Genomic DNA, 20741 nt, shown 5'->3' with positions numbered 1-20741 from the left:
TCATCCAGCAGAGATCCTGGTCCTGATGCAAGGGGATGTTTTTCTCTCTCTGTCTTTCACTTCTACTCTAAGTTAATATTTCCATGTTATTTTCCTCTGTGGCAGTGTGTTCAGGTATTTTATGCTGATACTTCTTTATCTCATATATTGGAACTGGCCTGAAGGATAGTTCTGGAGACAGGGGAATATTGTTCACAGAAATTCAAAAACAAGCTAAACCTCAAGCAAATAAACACTAAGGAACTATAAAGACATGAAAGAGCTTCCAGAGAAGTAATAAATACTCAAATGTTGCCTGGCCATGGTAAACCAGGAATATCCTTAATGCCAGAAAACAGCTAAAGATGGAGCTATTAGGCAGAAGCAACAGGGAGAACAATTTCACATACACTGCTAGAGCACTGCACAATTTACTGCATACAGGGCAAGACTAAGCACTGCTAGAATATGGTATTTCCAATAAAATACTTCCCCTTGGAGTAACCTTTGGTTTACTCCAAGAGAGGATGTGGCCTGTCCAACACAAGTCACCCAATGCCAAATTACTTTTCTAATCTACCTTTCCACTGACACTGTAAACCTCCTCCTGAAAAGGTGACAGAGACCACTTGCACTCTTTAATGAAAAAAGGACTGGGATATATCTTGGTTGGTTTTTACTTTACCAGATGGAGTGACAAACATGCATATATACAAAAGAAATTTTTAAAAAAAGGTCTTTATTGATGTCATGCTCAACACATCCATAAAGCACCATTTATTTAATTCTAACAACTGTAAATTTGACTTATGGAAAAAATATATGTCTCATTATGTCACAGTATTTGTAAGAAAATAAACTTAACAATTTGGTAACTTTAATACTATGCACTTATTTTCTCAGAAGATTGCAAGGAGTATAGAATACATTAAGTGGGAAAAGGGTGAACAACTCATTCTTTATCAGTTTAACCATATCATTAAATTTACTTTTTTGACCTAGCTACTAACTAAAGTGAATATAAAAAGTAGAAATATAAACATCACCAACATAACTCTAAAACACAAAATCAAGACCGTACAGTAACTAAGAAGGCTTTTCTGATTCCTGATTCAAGTAAGCATTTCCAGTTTTGGCAAAACTCCTCACAACTAGAAGTTAAATCTAAACATACATTTGTTACTGGAACATATAATTCTACCTTTTTAACATTAAATTTTAATGTTTGATAATAAAGCCTTGTCCTTTACTTTCTGATGGATAAAAAGTTCTGATTCAATAAGCAGATGTTTTTATTTCTGCAAGCAGAATTGCAATACCACTGTTTCAGGTTGTTCTCCCAGTCAATTGTCATCTATAAGGCAAAATATCTTTACAATGGCACTTTAATATGGTATCATCCAGGTCAAATTTGCCAATCTTTTGCAAAGATTTTAATTTTGATTGTTCTATTTGTTAAATTTCTACACTATTCAGGTAAATAATCTAAAAATAGAGATTTTTTATACATTCATCTTATGCTAGAATGATGATTAACTAAAATGACTTCCAGATTGAGCACAGAGCAACCATTTAACCTTCAATAATAATGTCCATTAAAAGGAAATTAATATATTAGACAAGAAACACCCTTTTAAATAGCTACAAACTGGACATACCCATAATATGATCTTTGGAAATTTCCAAGGATGCTATGGTGCCAGACCTAGCAGTAAACAAGGAGTCTCAAGATTTTTTGTTTTTATTCTTAATTTACAATCTGCTTTCTGGGAAAAACTTTATGGGTCAGGTAGCTGACTCATAACATCTTCAGTAGCCATAAATCATGACCAAGATACAGTAATTAGTAATAGCTGTCAGGCTGGCCCACAGCTCCTTTAAAATATTGCATGTTGTCCATCCACCAGACGCCCCAGCTCATACAACACAAAAATTCAGTATCATTACATCTCTGTCATTACAGATGTGCTACTCCTGCTCACAACCACATCTCCACTCAAAGGCAGGCCCTGACCTCTCCCCAGGGGCTGCCCCAGAAGGCACTTTCAGAAGTAGAGCTCCTTGGTGAGCATGGAGACCACGCAGGGGATTTGCTTCTTCTCGCTGAAGCGCGGATCGTCCGACTGCGACTCGAAATTCGTGGCCACCACGTAGTTGACCCGAGTGAGGATCTGCATGATCTCCAGCTGCTTCCCATGCTCATTCAGCACAGAGCACAAAGACTGCACAAACCAGGAGCCCCTTCCAGGATTCCTCCAGGAGTAATAACCTGACAGGAAAGGAAGAAAATACACGGAGTTATTTGTGCACTTTTGTGGGAAAGATTGTGGGCAAAGATTAACAATGCACACACAGAGTGCTGAACTTCTAACAGTTGTGTCACATATCCTACTTCATTAAAGTTGAGAATAAAATATATTAACTCTCCAAACCTCACATTGCTTTTACATTTTGGCATTTGGGAATCTGCAAGACGTAAATTTCAACAGGTTTCCTTTCTGAGAATTAGTTTTCTACTGCCCTTTGTTTTAGTTTGAAGGACAGGTATTTGCTAATAAAGGTAGGGGCTTTTCTTTGAAATGGAGAATGTAAACTCCCTCTCTCCAAATTATTATACTTTTGAAATTAAGGGGCTCTCGGGCAAAGATATGGGAATTAGGAATAACAGTTTTTTATTAGGAAAATTAAAACAGAAATACAGTATTACAAACCCAAGACATGCCCTGCCTTCATCATGCATTCAACACACCACAGGAAGGACAGAATTCCCAGAAAACAGCTCTGCCTTTTCCACCTGTAATCTCCCTTCTCCTCTACAGCCAGTGTAGAAGGGATGGACACCCAATGCTCACTGAGCCTTTGTGTTTTGTCCATCAGTGTGCAGTGTATCATCACTGGGGGTCCATCTCCAATTCTGTAGGGATGCTGAGTTTTCAGGCTCCTGCCCCCATCCTGACCCTCTTTTCCTTACCTGGCACTGTGGAATAAGCAAACAGAAAATCTGCTTCTACTGGGATTTTGTATCTCGGGTTGGCATCTGTCTCCAGGCACCTGTCATTGGCAGGTCCAGAGTCAGTCTGTATACCTTCATCAAATTCAGAGCCTCTGCAGGCCTGAAAGCAGAGAATATAAACAGAAATAGGGTGTTATAACAATTAGCATTCATCCATTTTTTTTAAGTTCTAAGCAGTACTTTGCATGTATTAAAAGCAGAGATGCAATTCTGGGGGATATCTCATTGTTCAGTGAGTTTTCCCTTTTAAAAATATACATCCTGTAAGCAGAGGGAGCAAATGTGTTGAGGCTGTGCATCTCAGCTGTTTGTCAGCAAGTGCCATGTCAGCTTTGGTTTATTCTAACCATGGTTGATTTTACCAGGTTAGAGTAATTCTCAGCACTCAAAATTATTTATAACATTATAATGCCACATGCAGTGTGACCCCTGGACAATTTATTGACAGTGGGCTCCACAGGTGGAGATTCTACAGTGTGGGCAACCTGTTCTAGTGTTTGACCACCCAGTGCAAGTATATTGTGTTTTTAATACTTTTCCATTTATCTCTTTGATTCTTAATTTTCTCTTAATCATGGGTTTAGCTAAAGGGCACACTGGGACAATGCTCCATGTGGGTAATTTTCAGCTCTTGATCAGCAGCTTGGACTGACAGCTCTTGCAAAAGAACAAGCCTGACTGGCTTATATAAGAGGGCTGGTTGCCTTTATTGAGGCAATTTAGAAGTCTATAAAGTAACCATTTCAAAAGTGTAATTAGAAAAAACATCACTTTAGTTGTATGAAGACTCTAAAACAGTTTTCACTTTGAGGATGAGGATTAATTGATGGAATAGCCTAGGGAAAACCACACCTGCTGCAACTCTTATATGCAAATAATACTATGTATTATGTAAAAAAAGATAATTCAGACATAATTCAGAATTCATTCATATGTCAGTTAATGCTGTTTGAAACAGTTATCTTTAAAAGTTTAACTAATATCCAATTAATTATATGTAAATTTTAAAATGCAATATAAATTTTTAGGCTACTGAGGAAAAGAAAAATGTTTCTTTTAGCAGTAATTTGTAGAGGCAGCCTTCATTCAAAGAGACTTGGACAGTATTATTCCTATTGAAAATCATGTACTCTCCTTAGCTCTGCCTGCACAGAAGTGAGTTTATCTTTCTGCTTTGAAGTTGATATATTACCAAGAGAAACTATGTAGAAAATTACAATTATAATATTCTTCACACCTGTGAACCTCATATATAAATTATCTTTTAAAAACAAACAATAATTTTGCCCACAGACAATTTCTCTCAGCACATTTTTTCACAAAACCTCCACCAACATTCAGTAAGTGAAGCCACAGGGTTTTTCTAGGGCAGACAACCAGCAGAGGATAGGATGCTCTATTTACCTTAGGGCTATTACCTGAATGAAAAACAGTTTGGGTTTGCCTATGAGGCTTTTACACTTGTCTCCCCTGAAGAGTGCAGTCAGGCTCTTGATAGCCATGGGCCCATCTGTGCCATAGATGAGCCCTTCCTCTCCATGGCTCAGGAGGATACAGGCAAAGCAGGCAGCATCACTGTGGTTCTCCTCAGCAGCTACAAGGCAAACAACTGAGTCAAAAGGAAGCTGGGCTTGAAAGAGAATTATATTTAGTAAACACATTTTTCTGAGGCTAAATATACACTGGGCTAGTACTGCCAGGCATGAGAAGGAGTGGCTCATCTTTTACAATGTGATGAGCTCGTTGAGTATGTGGATGCTTCCTTCACTGGACTCTGAGTTCAGCCCACTGGAATGAACAGGCTGAGCTCCTTATCTAATATAACAAGACCCTTCACCTAATACACAGGACAAATACTTCACAAGAACACTGTGCATTTCTGAATTGATGGTGGGGGATGAGGTGGGGAATTAAGCCCAGTTTATTAAGAAGACAAATCCCTCCATACAGAAAATTGTATGTGAGGGGTCTAAGCAATCTGCTCTACTTTAACCTGTTGTGAGCAGGGAGTAGATTCAGTGAATTTCAAATGTCTGCTCCCCTCTGATTTATTCTACTATCTGAATTTTTACCTTGCTTCAGTAATTTTTCCATATCATCACGGCTTCGGTCATTGTATATTAGGACCTCAAACCCCAAGTTTTTAAAACTCTTGGCAAGATCTCCAGCATCTTTGTCAGTGCCATTGCGTGTGCCCATTCCTGCTGGAAAACAAAGAACATGGTTGACTGCACATTACACAACCCAAAATGATTCACATGTTCAAAGGCAAATGTTTAAGTTTATAATTGATAAACTTCAGCAATATCTCGGTGACATGTTTTAAAAACAATCCTCTAGCAGCACTGAGAACAAACTGTGAGATTTCTTGAAAAATGCAATGATCACTGTTATCACATATTTTATTCTGAAAAATGCTGGTGTGCCCTCAGCATCTTGCAACACAGGTCATCAAGGATGATCCTTCTCATTTTGGCTATGCAGTCCCACACAGGCACAAAGCCCCCCATGGAAAACCTGTTGAAAAGTGTCCCAATTATACCCACTAAAATAAACTGCAAAAGAATCTCCGGGGAAAACAATTTACAAGTGTACAGGAAAAATCCTACAAGCCTGATTATAACACAGGTATTTATCTACCTTGAAACCACATGTGGTCTGGAAAGTTAAATGCAGGAGTGTGAACACAGCACACCTACAGCTATTAGCTTTTGTAGCTCACAGCTGTAGCTCAGGGAAGAGAATTTATAACATGGGTTTCAGATGCCAAAGTTCGAATTTTAACAACATAGTTTTTAACTTTGGAACAAAGGGTTAGTTTGAAGTTGGTACAGCAAGGAGACATGGTCTTTGAGACATATACTGAAAAGATGTTGAAAAGAGTCACTCTAACAGAAGTGTTAGAGAACAGGAAAAGTTTTAGGAACAACTATTTATCAAAAAAGAAAAAGCATTCATTAAAATTCCATGCCCTAAAAATAGAATACTTATTGATTAAAGGAAGTATAAAAATTCTATGCTCTGTAATGAGTATCCTCAAAGAAAGAGCATTACCTGTTTTGTCTTCAAAATTTTTGTTGTTTATAATAATACATTTGCCAACTTTCTTGTAATCCATATTGTACTGGAATGTGGGTGTAACAATTCGGTATTGATTACTGAGAGAGGGCTTTGGCTGCTCTTCTTCTCCATTCTTCTTTTTTCTAGGTGAACCAAATGAAATTATTGTTAGTGACCAGTCACATGCATGGCCTATTTACTGTAATTCAAACCATTCCTGCAGCCCTGCCCAGTGTTTCTCCTTCTCTAATATTTGCTTTCTCCATTTACATTTTGGATCAAGGCATAGAGATCTTGTGATTTCCATGAAGGGATTGTTGTGTGTGGATGGATTGTGATGAGGTGAAATAACTGGAGTGAACTGCAGCCAGCAGCAGCACACACAGATCCTGACCCAGAGATAAAACAAACTGCCTACATGAAGTCAGGCTGGCAGGAACATTTTACAAACTGTTTCTGGACATATTTTACTTTTACTATAAGCAATTAATGTAAGAAAAGACAGATTTCCCTGAACAGCTACTCCAGGAACATGAAGATATGCAGTTTACCCAACTGTGTGATGAGATTTGCTTACTGAATCACCATCATCCCTAAATTCTGTGCAGACTAAGACTAAGCAGTAGGCAGTTTCTACTGGTAAAGGTTATAGATGTGAACAAGTCACGTGTTAATTTGGTCTGCCAAACAGGAGTCTGAACCTATGCAAAAACCCTACACATTTCAATGTAATCATTGATACCTGAACTTCTTGTCAAATAAAACTAAGAAAAAACAAATCAAGTTATTACAATAATGATGTTAATAGGTTATATCAACAAATCTTCTCTGTTTATGTGACTGTGTACTGATGTTTTTGCTATGTACAGGAGTCTTAGATTGGATTAGAAAGAGATGCCAAGGGACAGCACAGACATTACTCACAGATTTAATCTAAATAAAGTATTAATACCAAACCAATTGCAGCCAGCATTCACACCTGATGGACAAGCATGAGGAACTCAGTACTTGCTTTTAGAGGTGGACTTTTTGGTCCAAGCAGGTTGGCTTCAGGTGTGGTTAAGATTTCCTCAAGCAGAACTGAAGCCAGTAAGAGCCTATAAGGAGTTTGATTCAACCTCAGAATCAAAGCAAGCTTTGGAGCCAGCCAACTTAAAACAATGCTCAGGAAAGGGCAGAAGAAGTTATTGTCACTCTTACTTGTTCCAGCATCCAGCTTCCAATAGTATTTATTACTGATGTCTGAGAGGAAAACATAAACTACTTGCACAGCACAAAGAACTGTATAATACAGTTTGGTTATAACAAAATTAGATTTTTCCTATAATCACAATTAATTTAAGTTCTTTCACTATTCTCATTCTGACATCTTCCTAAAGAATTATTAATTTATTTACTTCAATAGTAACCTGCAGACATGAGGTTGCTATGAATTGATTAAATGTTGTTTAGGTAATCTATTTTCTTACCTTCCTGATTTAACAATGGTCATCTTTTTGCTTTAAGTGTCCTCTTTTTTATTACTAAAGGACAAGACTAATTGGAATCTAAATCAAACCTTCTTTAAATGATTCATCATGTATAAATGCTACTGCAATTCAATTTCAAAACAGCTTTTTCTTATCTTTGAGTGCTGTCACGCTCTATTATAAAGGGCCAAATTAAATAGCTGCACCTGGCAGGTTTTCATTATACTCTTTTTGCATGTGACCATCTTAATATCATGTTCTCTTTCAGACTTCCCTTAGAGACTAAAAAATAAGATATTTAACCATACCTACTTGAGGATTATGTCTGGAAATACAGGATTTTTTTTCTGACAAATTTCAAGTATGGAGATTCTTGCATAGGCTTCTTGAGGGCTCTGGAAGTAATAATTAAATATGCTTTGCCTCAAGAAAAAGACTTAACCAATTCTTAACTAATTTTTTTAAAGAATTAGTCAGAGCTGTATGATGCTTATATTACTTTTGACTTTCAAAGGGATCTTGGATTCTTATTTTAACCTAAAATTTCCCCTGATCCTCCATCACCAAACAGTTTTTTGTCAAAGAGAGAAAAAGAAATTTCCGAAGAACAAATAACCACTCAGGTCCATGAAGAGGAATTTCTTCAGCCCACAGATTCCAGTTTCTACAGATTTATCTGGCTTCAGTGATCTCCTGAATAAGTTCCACCTACAGTGGCTGTTATGGACAATAGGATATTTTCAAGGGGATTGTGCACACATTTCTGTTTATGTCCAACCCTCAGGGATGGACCCATTTGAGCAGCACCACGTTTGCACAGTTTTCTCTCCTATAGTGCTGGGAGTGAGCTAAGCCTAGCCCAGAAACCAGGCAGCCACATTACCCCAAAAAGCCTCACTGAACACAGCAGCAAGGGTTAAGTGGCACAGCAGTGCAGCCATGCAACTCCTCTGAAACCATTCACTCCAAGCTCAATGGTTTGCACTCATTCATGCAGAAACACTCGGGAGTTTCAGGGATGTAATTCCTGCTGCTGGAATTCTCACAGGCAGCCAGAAGCTCTGAGCCTGCCCAGTGCCCCAGCAAGCCCTGGCAGCACATTTCCCCATTCCTTCACAGAGGACTATGGTTTTACTCCAATGACTCCTCCTGGATGAACAGGTTAATGAGATACTAAAAACCACAGTGTGGTTACACCTATCACTTCTTTCCTGGCAGACAATAAAAAGTTCCAAAAATCTTTTGGCATCAGCCCAAACTGAATGAATAAGGAAGCAAAGGCCATGGATTTACTTAGGCTAGACCTGCAGCCCCGACAGAAATCCTTTTTCAAAAATTCTGGTTCCTGTGCCAATGTAGCATAGCAATGTGGCCTGACTGGACTACACTCACAGTATAATGTCCAAGTCCAACTTTTCAGATTCAACAAGCTAAATCAGACCTTGTAATGATAACTAATAAAGTTGTAAATAAGTAATAACCAGGCCTTAAAGGAGAACTCCTGTCAGTGACAGGCTGGCTTATGAATGAAAGTCTAAATATTTTTTTCTGAACTTTGAACTGAACACCTGCTAATATAAATGTTTACTGCTGTTCTTACTAATCTTTTTAATTACTGTATTTTCCACAGATTAGTTTTGTATATTCCACAGATTAGTTATATGATGTTATAAAATGTTTTAAGCTATGTGCCCTCTGCTTGATTTCTTCCTGCTTCTCTTTAATTTCCCTCTTATGGGATTCAAACTTTCTTGGACTAAACAGAAAGCTGAATTTCATGACTGTTTATTCATTCTTCATGTCTTAATTACAGCTGTGCCATTACTCCTCACTCCATTAGTGGTCACTGATCCTTCCCTTACACAGAAATATTCTCTCCATTATTGCTGTCACGTATTTCATGTTCTCTCCCTTTGGTCAAAAGTTCAGCAAAACTGAAACTCCACTCCTCTCATACAGCTTGCATGCTTTCACCTCTAAATCCAGTGTCTCTAAATCCAGGCCTTAGGCTTGCCAGCAGCATGTGGGAATGTGATTTCATCAAGTCTAGACTCAGTCAGTATCAACCCTGTGAAAATCATTATTATCAACTTCCCACTTTTCTTAACTTTAAAGCTAAAGTTATCTATTCTGTTTACCATTTTTAAACTAAACTTTTAAATAGAAGTAGTCAAATGTTTTATCAACATGAGTGGCTGAAATTCTGTCAAAGTCCATGGAGAAACACACACAAGTAGTGGATGGGATTATGAAGGACTGCCACTTATCACAACAAACCTTCTTTTATACTTGGAATAAATTATTGTTTCAACATGGTTCAAGATTTAAGGATAAAAATATCAACAATACCTTAAAATTATTCAGAAAAAAATAAAGCAGTCTCTTTTAGCAGCTGTGATTTTCTCTCCTTTGACTTCCTTTATACTGGCACCTCCCTCAATTCCTGTTGCTGCCATATATTAGTGTGACATACCAACATATCAATAATCCATGTGCAGGACAAAGGTTTCCTTGAGCATTATCTTTATTCATCTAATATTCATCTACTCTTCTACCTGGCTATTTGACTGTTTTTTTCCAGGGACAGGTGCTCAAAATAAACTCTAAAATGATATTATAGAGGGATATCTAGGTTTTACAAAAATCTGCAGTCCCCTTCTCTCCCAGGAAAATTGGGGAACTTCGTTGCTCTACTGAAAAATGTAAGCAGATAAAAAAAAAAATTCTACAATTCTACATTATTTAAGGGAGCTGACATTCAGAGTTGGGTGGAAAAGGCCACACTGCTTCAATTCATTTCTATTTGAAGTAAACCCACAAAAGGAGAGAACTGTGTCTTACTCTGCTCTGTGCAGTTCAGTATATTTCACCTTTCCTTGATAAGGAATAACTCAAAACATTAAGACAGTTTTACTCTGACTTCATTCTTTTATACAATGTGGAGTGTAATTTTTGAATAACTGATAACATGTTTCTGTTAAAAAGAAAATTTGCCCTTAAAAACATTGTGTCTTTGCAAAACACATCACTTCGGGATTCCTTCTGAAGTCCACTTTTTTTTTTTTTTTGCATTGGTGAATAGTTTTATTGTAGTTTCTGTCACATTCTCAACCTTTCTGTTGAGTCTAAGTAAGATTACAACAGAGGACAGTACAAATATTCTCAGGTAATCCATGAACACCCACCAGAACTTTCATACACTTAAATGTGGGATGCAAGGTGTCTTGAATTGCAATGCTCTTTAATCTATTACAAACAACTGAGATGTTTCTCTTAGGACTTCTGACATTTAGGAATCTCTTTCCATTCTTCATTTGAATTAGTTTCCCAATCAGTTACAGTATTGTGGATTGTATGGGACAGTGTATTAGTTCTAAGGCCCCTAAAGAAACTTACACAGCCTATATTGCTGATTTATTTTTATGCAGTTTGTGTGGCTTTCTGTTGCTCTTTCTGTCTAAACCCCACTCCTTCCATTGCTGAATGCACAGTACAAATTCAGTTTGTGACTACTGCTCATCACAAATGTTGTTTGATTTTTTGGGGAAAATCCTGTCCTGTATTTATTTATTTAAAAAGATAGTGAAAGAATAGATAGAAAACAAAGAAAATGCAAATAAGATTGTTTTTGAATTTACAAGGCATCACTAAGCTATGTGTAGTAAAACTGAGTGTGCAGGAGATCAATTTAGAGTTATTCATAAAAAAAAATAACTGAACAGGAAACAGAATTTATAAATTAGCCACAAGAAGGTTCAGTATTTTATTCTATGTTTCTACCTTAGCCTCAATAACTAGGGCTCCATGATGTGGGCTCCATAATTGATATGTTTGATGCTTTCTGATGATCATGCATTAAGATCTCTAGCTTTTACATAATCTTCTCTTCAAATTACCAGCTTTAATACTTTAATTCAGCTTTAATATCTTTATTCAGTCTAATTTCACTGTATTTAATACACCTCTAATTATTGTACACTCTCCCTACTTGGAATTTTTTTTAATCTTGAACCCTGCTGGCAGTATCAAGCAAAAGACACTTGTTAAACCTGACTGGAGCTTTTTAGATCTTAAGTTTTCTAAGCCAGACTCTTTGTTCTTTGTCAGATCTGTTTTGGTAGTGTCACACAGATTTAGAACTGCATGCAAATAACAGATTATCCTGTTGCCTTTTCCCATTAATATTGCATCAGCTTGGCAGAACAGCAACATTTCTGGACAAGAAGAATGTGTCATTACTGGAACTGTCTTTTATAAAAATGAATATTCCTTTACTGCTAAAAATCAGAAAGCATAAACTATATGGGACAAAGACTAAACCACAAGGTCTAGACCAAATAATAAAACTGTATTAGAATGCAGTTGAATGTGTATACTCAGGTTTGCAAATTATATTCCAGTAGAGAAACTGAAAGAAAAACATTAATAGTTGAAACAAAAGTCCCCTGAGGAAAATGGGACAACACTAATTGTATAGAAGGAAGTTCAAGCAAGCATTGCACATTTTCAATTTCCCTTTAGCAAACATTAGCAAAGGACTGCTGACTTTGATAGATGAGCACCAACAAAACCACCAGTCCTTAGAAGGTTATTTTAAAATATATTCCAGATAGATGTCAAAAGAAAACTAAAAAAAATCTCATACTAAAGTCAGGATATTTTCCACACAATAGAAAGTCTTCATTTAGCAGAGAGAAGAAAAGTGGTCTTACAAAACTGCACATAGGAGTTCTCCAAAAAGCATTTTAACATTATTTCACCTACATTGCTTACCATGACACGCAGATGTCTTACACAAAAGGCATGAAAACTGACAGCTGCAGTTTAGAATAGCAAACATAAACAACACAATAACACACACACAAACAACACTGTTCCCAGATTTCTACCAGGATCTTGTTTCATCTGTTAAAGAAACTCAAAATTTCAGTGAAACATGTTAAACTGATAATACTGGTGTCTGAAGTTCATATTTATTGATGATGTATAAAGTCTGTGCTGCCCTTGCCTATTGATGTATTGCTTTGCTGAGATGTCTAAACTTGGAAAGTCATTTTTGGGAATGGGTGGAATAAAGGGAAATGGCCAGTGTGCTTCCTGGAACACCACAGCCCCCAATGAACACACTCCACTTTCACCTTGGGAGCAACAGGATTGCTCAGGCAATAAAATAATTCTCAAGAACAGGGCTGAAGGAATTAATGAGCCTTCAGTTTCTTTTTGAAATTAGTTCATGACTTCTTAAGGACATCTTTGGAATCAGATTGTCAGCTGACTAAACAAAGCCAGTTTGAAAATCAACAGACGCAAAGCCATTTCCTTGAATGGACCTGAAATTAGGAACCTACTAGGACAGCACCTCTTGTTCATTTGGAAAGTCATGTCACAGGCTCTTCAAATAATTGTAAACACAGTAATTTTGAACAGAAAATATTGCTGAAGCAGTATCAAAAGAAAGGAGTTAGGTAAACAATGAGATTATTTCCTTGAACTTATCAAGATAATACTAGTGCTGGGAAGGACCTAAGCTATCATTAAAAAATTCTTTCCAAGACTGGACAGAGTTCATTTATCCAAAGAAAAAATATCATACTACAAACACACTTTTGTTCTTGATAAGACATATGTAAAAGTACTGTAACAGATTTCACAGAAAATTTGCAAAATAAACCACTTCAATTTATTTAAAGAAATCCTGGCATTTCCCTAAGTTTCCTAATACCACTTTCGAGAGTACAACACAGAATAAAATATATTTATTAAGACCATATGCTAGCTATGCTTTGCCCAATTAACTTGATGAAAAGTATTAAACAAACCAAAATGAGTTATGTTTCTGCTGTTGAACAACTTCAGGAAAGTAACTCCATATCTCTTGGTCTTAGTTTTTCCATTACAAAATGAAGTCTAAACAAAGTTATTCAATAAAGCAATTGCAGATCATGTGGCTTCTTTCCAGGGGGAGGGTGTGATGCTCCATGTTCTGACCAACTGAGCAACCCCAGTGGCAATCCTGTGCCTGTGCTCTGGGGTGACCCTGCTCGAGCAGGGAGGTTGGACCAGATGACCCACTGTGCTCCTTCCAACCTGACCCACTATGGGATTCTGTCCAGTAAAGTAGAGAATAGTTTTAAAATTCTTATTTTCAAAGCCATTCTTACTGTAAAGTTATTGTTTACATTTTTATTGTATAACTCCACTATGGAGGTTCACAGTGGCTCTCAGTCCAGAAACAAATTCCTAACTTTGATTACTGCACATCAGTTTCCCTGAAGAGAGAAAACTGCCAGTACCTGCATATGACCATTTAACATCAACTGAAATGCTAAATACATTTAAAATACCTCATAAATAAAGACATTTTTAAAATAAGACATTTTTCAGTCCCTAAGCTGCTCTTGTAGCTTTTTTGTTCCATTTTAGTTTCAGATCCATCTCCAATTAGGAGAAAGAATCTTCTCTAAAAACCTGAGAAACCCAGTCCAAGACAACTCAGGGTATAATGAAAGAACAGAGCTGTTTGAAAAACAAGCCTCAGACTACAACTTCTGGCATACTTTGTAAATGTCTTTTGAAGTTCTGATGGTTAATCTAAATATGCCTTCCTGCCTTTTAAAGTATGTGTTAGTGATGGCCTTAACTAATTCTAATCAAAACCACGTCTGCAGTTTAATTTATTATATACAAATGAAGAAGACCAAGTGCATTGGGACTAAGGCAGCTGCACTTTGGACAAAAAAATTCAATATTGTTCACATTTCAGTTTAAAAAAGACAAAATTAAAAAGAAAATAAACAGGTAGCAGTGCCCTAGTTTTGTTCACTTAGTATTTCAGGGATCACTTACAACCCACATGACAATTGTGTGGTGTGATGGCTACAAAACAGAGTTCTAAACTCTCAATCATCACTTTGTAATTGAGATTCAGCTTCCCAACTAGCTGGATGATATCTGCCACGCAGGCCTCACAATATTGGATGCAACATAATAGCCAAAAAACATTCAAAAGGTAAATTTTTACAAATAAAGATTTTTGCTTGCTGAAAGGCTTTCTGCTCATTTCTAGAAAACCTGCACATCCATACCTTCCATGGGTGTTCTGGAAACTGAAATCTTGCATGATCATACCTAGGCAGTACAATGTACATAGACAACTGACAATTATATACAAAACAAAAAGGTGAATCTTCTTTTACCTTTGCTAGGTACTAAGAGGCATTAACAGGTACATATGGATTGCTTGGAAAATGGCTCAAAATAAAGCAAGCTCTTCAAACAGTGATGCTCAGAGAACACTCTGGCAAGGATTAGCAATGTGGAGCTAGGATTAGCTGAACTAAACTGTTTTAGGGTACAAACTCATGATTTTTCCAAACAGGTGGCAGAGAGAAGGGAGGAGGTGAATAACACTGTACAGTACCTTGGCTCGTCATCAAATGGTACTCCACACTGCATCTGCAAACAGCTTCAGCCTGTGCTCAGGAGCAAGTCTGCTGTTCCCTGCAGTGCCAGGAGCCCACCATGCTCGGGGTCACATTGCAGGAGAGGCAGGATGCTCTGTGTGCCCAGCCCAGCCCTGCTGTGTCAGCAGTGGGGCGCCTGGACTGTTCTGTGGGGCCATTCAGAGCCAGCCCTGCCAGCTGAGGTCATGCAGCCTGAGCACCTCTGCTGACAGAGGGAAACTGCTCCCAGCACTCATTCCAGCCCTGCTCCCCTGTAAGAGCACAAAAAACTGACTTGGAGATGCAGGAGGGACAGCAGGCTTCACCTGGTGATACATCCCTCTTCCTTCTGTCAACACCTGCTCCACCATCACTCCTACCATTGCTACAACAGTTACACAACCAATGTGTCCAGAAAAATACTGCAAATTAACAGGCATACTTTACAAAGCCTCTCTGTATTTTAATTAATACAACTACTGCCTACATATTCACCCACAAACAGTTTTGGTTTATTATAAATTTGTCTTAAATTTGTTTGGATTGTTCTGAAAGCTTAAATGTCACACTAGAAAAGAACTGTCCTCCAAATTCTGCATGATACAGCCCAGAGTTTGTGGTAATGAAGGAAATAAATCACTGCACTGAAAAGTAATCAGGATACTTGACTGTGATTACTTCAGATGCAGTTCCTGGATAACCCAGTGTTTGCTGTACTTCACATTAAGAAGTCTCTAAGGAGACTGGAAACAAATATTGACTGTGAATCAATGAGTTCTTGTAATATAGACTAGATCTTATTTCAAGATACTTGGGCTTTTCCTACGAGGTACATCCAGTAAGCATCCAAGGGAAAGCACAAGCACTGACCACAGTTTCCACTCATTGTTGAATACTCCTGCAGTGCTCTCCAGAAGTTGAGTTCCAGATCTAACTAAAATTGCTTTAAAAAAACAACAACAACAAACAACAACAAAATCCCCACCAGAAACACACACAAAAAACCCACCAACACCCCCCCCCAAACAAACAAGCCAAAACAAAGCAAAACCAACTCAGACTTTAAGAGAGTAATAAAAATGAAATATCCCTGTTGTTCCTTGTTAAATCTCTTAATTGTCCTTCTGAAATGTTATGTTTGGTGCTTTCAGGTGAACATAAACAATTGATTTTTTCCCATGTGCTAAGCAGAACAAACAAACTCCAAACAAAATTAAAATTATATTGTGACAGATTTTGGAGCTGTGACAGTAAAAGGAAAGATCATCACCCATTTACAGGACAAACTAAGGCACACAGTGACTTCCTTAGAGACATTAAGGAAGCATGAGGCTGAAACAGGAGGTCAGCTCAGACATCTGAGTTGCAGCCCAGAACATAACTTCAGATAATGATTCATCAGCTGTTATTTGCTTTTAAGTAGCTTGCTATTTTTAGTCTATCTAAGGATAAAAGAGATACTTTTTTTAGCAATATTTACTTTGAAAGGTCTATAATATTCTGACACTGAAAAACGTGTAACAGAATGGAAACTCTGAAAAAACTTATGTATCTGCATCACTGTGAAGTTGTTCTTCATAAAAGTTCTACCTGAAAAGCAGTTTTTCTTACAAATCAGTATAAAAATAAGCTGTTGGTAATCCCCATACAGGCACTTATGAGCCAGATTCAATGATCCTTGTGGGTCCCTTCCAATTCAGAATTAATGTAATTTTGTGAAAAGTGGAAGAAAAATAGATCCCCCAAAGACAGAGAACAACAAAAAAGCTCAGCTGAAACAAAGACAACTTTCTACACCTCTTACAACTCCAGACCTGAGGTTCAGCTGAGGATGAATCTCAAAAATGAATATTTATTCTTTGAAGGACAAGGTTATTTGAGGCAAGGGTTATGAGGTTAAAATTGACAGCCTTTGGTAACATCTTTGGTTCCCCACTTTGATGTCCTACAACTCAAACATTGCACACATGAAAAGAAAAGGTATATATCCATGAAACTTTTTCATCTAAATACTAATTTACAAACCTGGTAGGTATCTTAACCATGTAACTATCACAACCACTGAACTTCAGAAGGAAGATGCACACTGGCATTTCCAGGAAACTTTCAAATTACTCAAAAGTCTCAAAGTTTAAAGTGGTGTGACTTGACAGAAATAAATATCTTACAGATATTTTGGATTTGCAGTGTTAAACAGCTAAAATATTCTTGGTGACTACATGCACCAAAAAACCTGTCAAATTCCTCAGAGGGATTTTCTTACAATCTATTCCATGTGTTTGCATTGAGGGCACTATAGAATCACACACTTTCATTTGTAACTAAGTATTTGTAAAGATTTTTAAATTGCTATTTAAATTGTGTTTTCTGTTTCCAGATGAGAAAGGGAATATTAACTGTAAAACAAGACAGTAGGGCTGGAGCAGATAAAAGTAACCAGAAGACAAATAGTTCTGTACAATTAAATTAGGATAAAACTGGTACCTAGATACTACTAATAACAAAACACTTCTTCATTGTTTCTTCACTGAAGCCCATGAGCAGTCAGGATTTTTGACAGTGCAAATGCAAATCTACCAAGCCTTGGGAATTTCTGGATGCATCTTTCAAAAAAACCCTACTTTAATTAGGATTAAGAAAAATCTTAGCTCTACTTACCACAGTGCAACTGCAATTTTATTCCATTTCATGTTACATTAACTTTCCTGGATGCTAAAAAGCATTTGCTGCTATCAATCTCCCTAATGGAGGTCCCCAGTAAAACACAAATTATGCCAAATGAAGATATTAAATTACCCTGTGGAGAAGCACAGGGTAATTTAAAGCCTTGAAAGTACAAAAGTACACATAGCACAGTAAAAAAAACCCTCAAACTTGTAGGGGAAAAATTCTATTACTTAGCTAAAAAAAGAAAATATGCATTTGAAATCCTTAACTGAATCTTTCTTTAAACATGTTTTAAACTTTTTTTGGTGCACATCCTTACCAGAATGTGTCCTGATACTTTTGCTTTCTAAAACTCAACTTTCTGTTCAACTGCAACACAGCCCATTTTTTGTTCTTTTTGCAGTACACAAAATTAATACCTTCCTGCCATCTAGTGGCTAAAAACCAAAAAAAATCCCAGACTGAAACACGGCTGGCAGATTTAATCTAAAACTTCTTCAAACACTTTTCCCTACCATAGTGTTTTTCTCACCAACATTAGCTAAGTATTAGCACTTTTCCAAAGAGAAGGAAATATGTAGAAGACAGTTTCCCTAAATAGTTGAGATGTCAGAAGAATCTGCCCATCCTGGCTTGTTCTGAACCTCGTGGTCCCCTTGGTAAAGCAGCCTCAGACTTGCCAGACAGAAATATATAGTGAGCAAGATTTTAATTTAATTGTTACTGCTCTGACAAGGTAGATCTCCTGTCACAGCCAGAGAGTGGCAAATTGAAGATGTGAAACTACTGGAAACAGCTGGTCTTTTTGCACAGCTTTGAATTTAGCTTTTCACTGCTCTGTTCTCTCAAATTAAAATTAATGTGCTTATTTAACATCACAAGTTACTTGTTTTTCTATTGAACTTACATATGTTAAGCAATAGTACATGAAATGCAGTGAAGAATTTCACTGAGAGTACTGCACAGCTGGTAAAGACTTGGGTTGATAAAACAAAAAACAAAAAAAAAGGGACAATAAAATCATAGTCACTCCAAAGCTCTCTAGACACCTTATTTAAGGTGTGTAACTTCATGCTGCCAAAATGGAGCTTTGGCAATCAAGACAGAGCCACATTGGTTCAAGTAAAAGTACATCCAGCCTGGTATCTGTACTGACTAGAAGGAAACAAACAAAAGAAACTGGATACAGAATATATTCTCACAGAGATGTGACTTAGAACATCTTCACCAAAGTTGTTAACATCTGGAATTTTCTAATCTCTCCTGAATTTACCTAAAATCTTGATATCTGCATATCCCCTGGCTTTAAGCCCTAGAGAGACATTCTGCTCTATGTTAAAATTACACCTTAACATTTGTTTTAAACCAACTGCCTGAATTTTTCATTGGATGTGCCCCTAGATTCCCTGTGAGGCACAAAGAATGATCATTATCTCTTCTTTATTACAATCATAGTTTTAGATCATGTCCCATCTTCCTTTATCCTCCCATATTCCTCTCCTATTTTCTTTCAGACCAAAGACTTTTAGTTTCTGTAGGATAAAGACAAATACCTTAATTGTCAAGCACCTCATTCCTCTTTAAGCAACCACTACTTGCTTCAAGAAACTCAGTTAGATTTCTCAAAAGTATTTTTTTACAAAATCTGAATTCGCTCAATTACTTCATATTAATGAGCAATTTTTTACTTCTGAAGAAAAATGTTGCAAAATGCATCTTCAAGGAGTTCCCAAAAGATGAATGCCTCAAACTGATGAATAGCCAAATTATTTGAAAATTTCTTGTAGAAAAAAGTCATAAAAATGCTGATTATTTCCTTTTCTTTGGAAATTAACTTTGAGTTGCATAATTTAATAATAGCATTAGCATATCACCTCTTATAAAGAGGACCAAATCAAATATCAAAACACACATTTTATAAAGCTGAAAATAAACCTTTGAAAAATATTTGACAAGATTTAGAAACAAATGTTACATTTCTCTATTTGTTAAAATCAGTAATACACATACATATCTTGAAACATATTTGAGGAATGATAAATTGACGAAGAACAGTGATTTGCTTAACAGCACATCAAAAGTCTTCTAAGACTAAAGCATCTCCACTTCTCTCACAGATTTGTTACCCCTATTAAACTCGTAGAATAAACAGCAAAAATAAAAGTATATTAGCCATGTACTCTCTGAATTATATTGCTCACTTTAATGTAAATTTCTAACAGTAAAAAAATCAAAATCTCTCTGTAAATGCATTAGACTTTGCAATATATATCTCTTGCAAAAATCTTTTTAAATCCAACATGAAATAACCATTTGCTGACATCCAACAGTATTTATAAACTTTGCGTGTTCATTTTTCATCTTTTGCATTTCCAATCACATTTATCCAGTGCTTTCAGGAGTGCAATGAGCAGTAAACAATTCTTGCTTCCCACTGATTTAATGAAAGTAAGCTTTTGCTCCAGTGAGACTACTATGCTTTAAAACTAAAGGCTTTTCATGTGTTCTGCAAGGGGTTACATCTCTAGACTTGGTGAGGCTTCTTTGTGCTGCAATCTAGATGGCACATCCAGGCTTTAAAGCAACTTAGACACAGTCAGCAGGGGATTCCAGTGATGCTGGAGATTAGCTGAGCTGAGTGCAGTGAAATAGATAATTAATGCCATATTCAACTCCCAGCTCCAGCAAAGGTCAATGTTTAAGATGTGGGACTATAATTGATGCTAAATGAACTTGGTGGTCTCTTAGCTGCTAAATAAAACTTACAGGAGATATTATAGATTTCCCTGTAGGGAGATACTAGAAAGAAATGCTTTAAGGTACAAACTAGATACATTAAATTTATATGACATAAACCACCTTTCTATCCAGACCATCAATAACATTGTGGACATGGCAAACTGAACATCAAATCAAGCTTTTTTTTGTGTTTCTTTGATTAAAAGGGTATCATGGCAGCTGATACAACAACAAGAACAGGAGTACAATAGGAACTTACGTTCTAAAAACTGAGAACCTGCTGCTTCTGTCGGGCCTTGCATCAACTACATCAGAGACATCTCCATCCCCTCCCTCTCCAGCAGGGAGACCACCAAGCTGATCCTCTGACAT

General features: G+C 36.9%; 1 protein-coding gene across 1 annotated transcript; it reads right to left on the bottom strand.

Moving 5' to 3' along the window:
• Positions 1 to 701: 701 nt before the first annotated feature.
• CASP7 (caspase 7) lies at positions 702 to 20741 on the bottom strand (the record flags this gene model as incomplete). The annotated part of the gene is made up of 6 exons (XM_079313147.1): positions 702 to 2248; positions 2951 to 3092; positions 4411 to 4586; positions 5065 to 5193; positions 6047 to 6195; positions 20629 to 20741. 6 exons carry the CDS (start codon positions 20739 to 20741, stop codon positions 2025 to 2027), a joined length of 933 nt encoding a protein of 310 aa, XP_079169273.1. The 3' UTR covers positions 702 to 2024.

This window comes from Erithacus rubecula (genome assembly GCF_903797595.1).
Source record: "Erithacus rubecula genome assembly, chromosome: 9".
Classification (NCBI taxonomy): domain Eukaryota; kingdom Metazoa; phylum Chordata; class Aves; order Passeriformes; family Muscicapidae; genus Erithacus; species Erithacus rubecula.
Note: the sequence above shows the minus strand (reverse complement) of the source record. Positions and strands in the feature narration are given on the sequence as shown.